Source organism: Salminus brasiliensis, chromosome 8, assembly GCF_030463535.1.
Source record: "Salminus brasiliensis chromosome 8, fSalBra1.hap2, whole genome shotgun sequence".
In the NCBI taxonomy this organism is placed as follows: domain Eukaryota; kingdom Metazoa; phylum Chordata; class Actinopteri; order Characiformes; family Bryconidae; genus Salminus; species Salminus brasiliensis.
Genome location: NC_132885.1, coordinates 13,753,220 through 13,762,669, shown reverse-complemented (window position 1 = coordinate 13,762,669; position 9,450 = coordinate 13,753,220). Strand labels below are relative to the sequence as shown.

At 41.2% G+C, this 9,450-nt stretch overlaps 1 protein-coding gene across 1 annotated transcript; it reads left to right on the top strand.

Moving 5' to 3' along the window:
• Positions 1–33: 33 nt before the first annotated feature.
• Positions 34–7,995, top strand: gpr39 (G protein-coupled receptor 39). Its single transcript, XM_072685699.1, has 2 exons — positions 34–5,716; positions 6,402–7,995. The coding sequence occupies exons 1-2, from the start codon at positions 4,939–4,941 to the stop codon at positions 6,845–6,847; spliced, it is 1,224 nt and encodes a 407-aa protein (XP_072541800.1). The 5' UTR covers positions 34–4,938; the 3' UTR covers positions 6,848–7,995.
• Positions 7,996–9,450: the final 1,455 nt, after the last annotated feature.

Sequence of the window (9,450 nt, the reverse complement as noted above, 5' to 3'; positions counted from 1 at the left end):
TAAACGAGTACGCAGCTTTATGTTCACAGTAGATTCTGAAGAATTCAACATTAGTCCGTAAGACTGGCTATTCTAACTTTAATTAAATATTACTATTAAATAATATTTAGTTTTTACTAAAAAAAATTGTTTTATTTCTACCAGAAGAGACTGGAGAATTGAGGGCAGTAAATCATAAATTTCATCATGACAGATAATGAGATAATATTAGGGAATAATGTTAGCAAGTTAAAACTGTTGATTTACTTTGGCGTAGGCCCCATCGTCAGCCCAGATCTTGCAACATGCTAAACGGGATCAAACTGGTGGCGGTGGGGAGGAACAAGGGAAAGCTGTTCCGTCACTTCAAAAGCAACGAAATTGGAGGTCTTTGAACAGATTGAGGCTGTTTATTGGCTGAAGAAAGGCTACACTGCATTAGAGTCTCCTGATAGCTTATGTAATTGATACAATTAGAACTTTCACTAGAGCTATTTCTAAGATATTTGCATTGTTTGCAAGGCGGTAACCTCATCCATTCTACAACCACCTTCGATGTGTGTTAGGACCAATTATGTCTCAGATTAAGATTTTGGAATGGCCTTCCCAAAGTCCTGACCAGAAAGCACTAAATATGTACAGACTTAAAAGTCAGGTCTATCCCAAAAAAGCCAACTATTTAAATTGGTATTTATATTTAAAGTCATTGAAAGACCAATATTGCTGGATCTGGAGAACACCATTGTTTGTTTAAATGTTAATTAAATATTACTATTAAATAATATTATTCTGTTTTACTTTTATGGAGTGTAACAAAATATAGCCTAAACTTTTAAATTACAAAAGCTATTTGAGGGCACTTTGTTTTGTCTTTTTCGGCCCCTGGCCCCCCACAAACATTACATTTTGGCCCTCCAAAACAACAAGTTTTGGCAGCCCTGCCACAGACTGTAAACAGATGGCACTTTCCCCCCATATATTCCTCTAAACAACCTAATTGTTAACTTGGCAAGCATTTTAAGGATTAAATTAACCCTGCGAATTTGATTTATTAAAGAAACAGCTTTGTTTTGGGGAAACATCTCATTCACATGATTTTCCACTTACTACAAGTGCAGCCGGGACGAGCTTGTTTTCTCAAGTTTGCATTTTTTAGTTATGTTAGTTTCGTTATTTAGCTGTCAGGCTAATGTAACTAACAAGAAGGGGCCAGTCTGTGCCTAAATCATCACACACTTTCCTGGAACTGATTGACTTGTTGAGTAATCATAGTCAGACTTGCTTATATGATTTCTGACACTGTGGGCAATACTGTCATCTAGACGTTCTCCATATCTCATATACCAGTAGGGTGAATTGTCCTAATGTGGGACACCCAAGCTCTATTTGGGGGAGGTGGGTCTTCCTCAAATAAATGAAAGTCAATAATACTATGCTGTGATGCCATGTGGTCTTAATCACATGATTTTCAAATGTCCATCTTGAATGAGGGTGGAGCAATTTTCACTTTAGGCTAATTCACCTTATGTAGTAACGTACAGATAAACAGATACCACACATCTGTCCTTCTCTGATTTACTGCATTTGGGGTAAGAGGAAGAAGGATGCGTCCTGGATGGATGATACATGAAAGGTCACTGAGTAATATCCAGGCTATTACCCTAATACTCCTACTTAATCATCCACTCTGCTAACGTGGTGTTCTTTGCCTGTGTGTGCTTCTAGACATTTATTTGCTTCAGCTGTTGTTCTTTTTTAATATACCTTCTGCATTAAATTAACATTACTGCTTCAAGAACACACTCAGCATCGATCTTCTTCAGCGTGAATTTTCTTAATAAGAAACATCAGGATTAGAAGAGCGGCTGTGCTCAACTCTACAGTGTTCATCTGCAGATATCTACTGCATTCTTCACAGAACGTTCCTGTCCTACATAAGCTCTGTCTCCTCCATTGGGAGTATCAGTACTGCCAGTACAAACTGCACAGAAGCTTATCTGTGTTTTTATAGTACTTTACGTTGTTTATGCGTGTTAGTGTTCGACACAACGCTTTTACAATAGCAGAGAAAGCAGACAGTTTTACGAGCCGTTTACTCACAGGGCTGATGTTTATTACAGCTCTGCAAATGTCACTGTTCAGTTATTACCTAAAGTCTAGCTCACATTTCTCTGCTCAGTAAGTGCTTTAGCTGAATGAGTTTATATACACTAAAGGGCCATTTAACATTAATGAAATCTTCAGGCCGATTGTCTTCTGGTCGTTATTGAAATACGATATTCTGATGTTTACCATTTACTTTAACACAGAATAACAATAAAACCACTGTTGCTTGTGAGTTACAGAATTCCGACTGTGCGGCATCAGTGCTCAGTGATGAAGCATTTGTGGCTGAAAAATGAACCCTGAAATTAATAGAATTATATTTTGAGCAGGCTCCTCAGGAAAGATGCTAATTAATGTTATTTTAGACTGTATATGTGGCTCGAAGTCATCTATACAGTTGCAAGAGAGAAAATGAGTGGACCTGTAGGAAGTACCTGGATTTCCAAAGGGTTCAATTACACAAGATTTGTGTTTTGTTCTGAGCTGAAGACTGTGTCATAAGCTAAGAAGGTCTGTGAACGCATTAACTGAAATACATTTGCGGGGAGGAATGTTCCAGAATTGCTCCTCAACATAATGCAAATCTTATTTTCAGCTACAGGAAATGTTTGGTGGAGGTGATCGCTGCTAAAGGGTGATCTACAGGTTATTCAGTTCAGGGGTTCACTTACTTTTTCTAGCCTGCACCGAACAGTACAACTGTTTGTCCTTTAGTTCAAAAGTGTTTGGCTTTTATTGTGACCTAAATAATGATCAGATAATAGTACTTATCAGTACTTACTTATTGTATTTGCCTATTTTATTAATGATGAGTATTGTGCTGTCTCTACAGAGCCTCTGAAATGAATGTTTTAGGTAAACATTTGGTTCACGCCACATAGTATCATGTACTCACCAGAGACGAGATGAGCACCAGAAGGTATTTGTGACCACCGGTTACTATTACGTGCTCAACTAATAGTACTTGTAGCTCACCTGGTACCATCCAGTGTTAACTTTATACTATCTACTGCTCGCATTGTAGTGTCTGGTGTGCACCTTGTACTATCTAATTCCCACCTTATAGCGTCTGGTGTGCACCTTATACTATCTAATTCCCACCTTATAGCGTCTGGTGTGCACCTTATACTATCTAATTCCCACCTTATAGCGTCTGGTGTGCACCTTATACTATCTAATTCCCACTTTATAGCGTCTGGTGTGCACCTTATACTATCTAATTCCCACCTTATAGCGTCTGGTGTGCACCTTTTACTATCTAATTCCCACCTTATAGCGTCTGGTGTGCACCTTTTACTATCTAATTCCCACCTTATAGCGTCTGGTGTGCACCTTATACTATCTAATTGCCACCTTATAGTGTCTGGTGTGCACCTTATACTATCTATGTTTCACCCTATAGAATCTGGTGTGCATCTTATACTATCTAATTCCCACCTTATAGCATCTGGTGTGCACCTTATACTATCTATGTTTCACCCTATAGAATCTGGTGTGCATCTTATACTATCTAATTCTCATCTTATAGCATCTGGTGTGCACCTTATACTATCTAATTCTCACCATATAGTATTTGGTGTGCACCTTAAACTGTCTACTTTATGCAGTCTCAACTTACAGCATCTGGTGGGCACCTTATACTGTTTAATTCTCACCTAATAACATCTGGTGTGCATCTCATACTATCGTTTTCTTACATTATAGCATCTGGTGTGTACCTGTATTGTATGTTTTGAACTAGATTTTACCTTACTTTTACCAAATACTGAATATTCTTTTGGACAGTGTTCTTCTCTCTGTTAGTGTGTTATATGTAATGAGCTATAGAAAAGTGGTATACAAGCTGTGTGTGATGTGTTCCTGTACTCTTGTTTTAGGTTGTGGTCATGTATCCTTCTAAAAGCTGAAAACCTTACACTGATATTTTGCCATAGTCATAAATTAGAGCTGGAAAATGTAAACAGGGATCAGTGAGGAACATAAACAGCAGAGTGAATCTTTGTTACAGTCCAGCTAATCGTTTCCTTCATGTCGGATAAATTCAGATTGCTGCTCTTATCCTGTTTACTTTAGCCCGTTTGAGTCAGTGCAGAGTTGAACACGGCTGGTTTTGTCCCAAGGTGGGCGGTTCTGCTCAAAACTCTGATTCACGGACCCCTTTAGACATGTCTGGGTAATGTTAGACAATTAATGAGAGCTTCGTCATTTGCGGTTTTGCTCCGACAAGAGGCTACACAAAAGCGCAGTGTGTTTGTTCTGAAGGACGTGAACTATGACATTTTGCACTTCAGGAACGTGCATTTGACACAAAGGTCATGACACACCTCTGCGTTAGAAAAAGGGCATGTGAGTAATGGCTCCTCCTCCAGAGGTGCTGTGATTGTGAAGTCAGGGCCAGTCCACTCCGCTCACACTGCTTAACACACACATCTGCACACACAACCTCGCCCTCAGGGTCCAGCTGTAATCATTAACTCGGACGCTTTCAGAGAGAAAAAGAGGCGCTGGTGTCTTTCACCTACAACCAAACCTACAGCGAAACTGTGTACGGACGTCCTACCAGATGTTCCAGAAGCCTGGTGATCATGGAGGCCTAGTGATCGGGAGCAGCAGGGTGGAGACTGCTACACTGGGCAAGTGAGAGAAAGCCATTCTGGGTTTCACAGAGGAGAGACCCCCATACAAACAGACTATAGTTTAAGGCTGGATTTTTTATTTTTTAGAAGAATCACATGAAGATCTTTGAGGCCGTTCCATGATTAATGGCGCTGATATCGAAGTGTTCCTGAAAAGATAAGGCTGGCTATCTGGACTAAAGTCAAGAGGGCGGACTGAGGCTGAGATCGAGAGAGCATGGGTGAGCAGGAGGGAGAGAAAGACTGGCGGAAGCTGGAGACACACTTTGAGGTGAAGCTCTGTCTGACTGTGCTCTACAGCCTCATCCTGGTCTTGGGCATTGTGGGAAACAGCATCACCATTCGTGTTACGCAGGTGCTGCAGAGAAACGGGTACCTGCAGAAGAACGTAACGGATCACATGGTAAGCTTGGCCTGCTCTGACCTGTTGGTGCTGTTGATTGGCATGCCTGTAGAGCTCTACAGTGCAATCTGGTTTCCCTTCAGTTCTGCTTCCGGGAACATCTCCTGCAAGATCTACAACTTCCTATTTGAGGCTTGCAGTTACGCCACCATCCTGAATGTGGCCACGCTGAGCTTCGAGCGCTACATGGCCATCTGCCACCCATTCCGCTACAAATCCCTGGCGAAGGCCAGGACTGCGCACCTAATTATCGCCGCATGGCTCACCTCCGTTCTCATAGCCGTGCCGCTGCTGGTTGCCACAGGAACAGAGGGCCACGTGCTAGAGGCCGGAGGGGCCCCAGCACAGAACCTGACTTTCTGCACCAACTTAAGGCAGCACTGGATCATGTACCGTGCCAGCATCTTCACTGCCTTCATCCTCTACCTTCTGGTGCTGGGATCTGTGGCATTCATGTGCAAGAGCATGATCGGCATCCTCAAGGCCCCCATGACCACTGTGGACACTTCAGGAAGCAGAGGAGAACTCAGGGTGCCTAAACACGAGAGCGCCAGGGTCAAAGCCTCCCGCAAGCAGACCATCTTATTCCTCGGTAAGGACACCACAGTAAAATGGCCCACTGGTTGCTTGAATTACTTTTTGGCACTTTACTGCTCTCTCCATTTGGCCAGCTACCTTATGAAACATTTAAGAAGAAATATCCATTTTGTCTAACATTAAGGAGTATGACTGCCCCTCTAAGGAGGAGATGAGGTTTGATATAAGGAAGTGGGTTGTAGAATTTCTTTAGGCGAAAGAAACGGATGTAGTTTTTAAGACGTTTTTATATTCTCGGCTGTAGTGGCTAGTAACTTCATAGCTTGCAAAAAAAATCCCACCATTTCTTTCTGTCTGCTTGTTGTTTGCTTTTACTTTCTTTAATTTCCCTCCTCCGCACACTTGGTCATTAGCTACCTATTGTTTGCTGTTCTTTGTGGACCCGAACTGACTAGGATGCACCTAGACAAACCTAATAAAACAGCTCCATAAAGTTGCTGTAATGTGCTCACCATCATTCCCTAGCCTTTCACCTATGCTACGCCATATATTTTCTTTAACTCCTCCATTGTTATAGTCTGCATGTTGCTTGGCATATGCAATTTTTTTGGCATATGCAAAACAGGAGGCATTAAACCTCCTGTTTCTCCATTAAAAATGATCCTTTATATGTATGAGCATGTTCTCCTCAACCTTTACGTGTGTGTGTTCACTGTGTGTGTTCACTGTGTGTCACTCAGTGTTGATCGTGTGTGCACTCTTGGTGTGCTGGATGCCGAACCAGGCGCGACGCCTGATGACTGCGGCGGTGCCGAAGGCAAAGTGGACTGGGAGTTATCTGATGTCTTATGTAGTCCTGCAGCCTGTGGCTGACACCTTCTTCTACCTCAGCTCTGTGCTGAACCCCTTGCTGTACAACCTGTCCTCACGGCAGTTCCGCAAGGCCTTCCTGCAGACGCTGCGATGCCGCCTGTCCATTCAGCACGTCAACAAGAGGACACTGGAACACAGCAGAGTCTCGAACGCCACCACCCACTTACTGCGACCCCTGCTGCGCAAATCCCTGCGCCGTAATGCAGCGGCCTCCAGCAGGGACACTGACTCTCCAGCTCAGAGTGGACAGACCAGTCCTGCAGTTCAGAACCTGACCACAACCCTACCCACTGTATCGGAAACAGAAACGTGAAAGTGTCACAGTGGCAGGGTTAGGGTTCCAACTCCACTTTAACTTAAGATAAGAATACCACACATTCCTGTTCATTCAAATACAACGTATGAAGTCCACACCGGCCTCTCTTACACTTCAACCAAAATGGGTTCTATACAGTTCTGAAAATGGTTCTTTGACCTTTTTGGTGTTTTCCGCCAATCTAAAGAAACATTTAAGCATCCATATGGTTCTTTGAGTTGTCAAGGTTCTCTGTAGCACCATTGCCTGTTTTTTCCTTCATTTTTTTTCCAAAAATACACACAGTACTCACACCAACATGTCAGTGTTACTGCTGCACTGAGAATGGATAGAAACAAATACTTTATTGACTAAAAGAAAGTGCAGCTGTGGTTTATCAGAATGATTCATCAACCAAAAAATAACTCTGCTGTGGTTCGATGGTGGTCCCTTTTCATTAACAGACAGACGGAGGGTGTCCTACAATTTGTACAGCAACAGATGGGCGACGTTCATAAGTGTAAACCAATCAGCCTTTAGACCTGATGAATTCGTACCTCACTGTATATGTTGTACATTCAGCTATTTGGCCACCTTTTGCTATGGTTGCCAGAGGGTTGCAGTATGGATGCAGTATTTCCTACCAGCATGGTGATTTAGCTTTTTTTCTCTTAATTAGAAATTTAGGATTTGAGAAGTTATGTATTGCTTCCAATTTAAAGAAGCCATGACCATTTCATCTCATTTGAAGCAGCAGCATTTGTAGATGTTATTGAAGTTTTGAAATGAGGAGGAAAATGAAACTTCTGAAATAAAGGTGTGTTGTCATGAGCAGTAGATTTCTGGGTGACGTTTGAGTGACCGTGTGCACTATTGACCCTATATAACAATTTCTGTGGGAAATAATGTTGCTTAGCTGTAGTTCTTTTCCGGAAAAACTACAAATATGTAACAATGTCATGAAATATTCTAGTGTGAATGTTTCCAGAATGCCATATTGTTCAGTGTATTAATAATGAAATGCCTGAATAATGAATAATGACTGTTTGGCTTAACATAGGGCCTGGGGCTACCCGGATTGGTCACAGGTTCAACCAGTGAATGACTTTTGATTCGTTTTTGTCAGCGATATCATTTATTATGCCCAATTAAAATCAGTAATGCTATCCCCTCATTCCTGAATATGTGAGTTGTGGTCTAATGGCCAATCCCAAAGTCTTGTTTTTTTTTTTCCACACCAATCACTGCCTAGCAACAGTTGCTAACCGCCGTTACCTCGGGCCTTCAGTTATTTATCAGGGCGCCAGTGTTTGAATTGGAAGTTCAAGCAGATCCAAAGTTGCAACTGGGGAGCTGTGGAGTGAAAATACAAATGGTGCACTAGTGAGGCTGGAAAGAAGAAGAAATAATAATAATAATAATAATAATAATGAAGAAGGAGAAGAAATCTTTTTTACCATTGAACCCTCCGGTTGTGTTCATTTAATGATAACTAGTTTTGTGTTCAGGTTCATAAAAGAAAAAAAACATTGCAGCTATTTATCGGATTTAGCAATTGAAAACCAGTTATGGGACATATGACATGCAGTGAAGAGTAAACTTGAGAAATACAAATGTCTTCCTACCTCAACCTCATACCCACCCAGAATCTTGACCCCTAGGTCTCTAATAAAGGGGGTTTGTGGCTATAATGCAGTCTGTGTGAATAACTGACAGAATTTGAGAAGCATCAGTATCTGGTTCAGTCAGTATGACATTGGTTTTAATGCAATCAAAGATAAAGTCCTGTGTTCTATGAAAGAGATCCGGGTCGTCCTTAAGGGAATATTGTTTAAGACATGATCGTTTCCTGGAGGCACTTCCCTGAAAGCAGAATGTCTCGCCTCGCCAATACAGTGGTGAAAGCAATAACATGCTGTTTCTTAGTGTCATTTGAGAATGCAGAGGTGGTCCAAACAAAGACGTCAGGGGCCCAGGGGTCATAACTGCTTTAAGAGTGTCAAGAAATCTAAGACCCAAAAATGTACAAGGTGTGGGCATGACCAGAACATGTGAAGATGGTTCGCATGGAACTGTTTGTTTGTTTCTGTCTGTGAAATATATAGAATATTAAATAATAACATATATGTTTTTCTGCTAGGTTCGAGTTACAAGTTTGATAAAGGTAAATGATTCGGGGGGACGATTTGGGATATGGGGGTAAATGTCTAATTTGTTATAAAAAAAATAAAAACATGATTTTTGGGTGAATTGCACTTAATATCTCAATCTGGAAAAAAAAGCAGTCTGAGCACGACAGGAAAAACTCAAAATAGGCACAAGTGATGAATTTCTGTTTGCTGTTGATGGCCTGTAGGCCTCATAGACCTGGGCTTACATATTTTGTATTATTATGACAATAACAAGTTACATACTATTACACATATTTATTATGAAACCATTGTTTTTTTTTAGCATATTTTCTGTTGCCAGTCAAAATTGACCAGTAAGGTTTCATCAGTAAAGGAAGGACATTGGCCCACAGTTACACTTAACCAAAATAAAACTTCATCATATTACAAAAATTCATGTCAAACTAATTAAAGAACAACATTAACAACAGGAACAGGAACACTCACAAC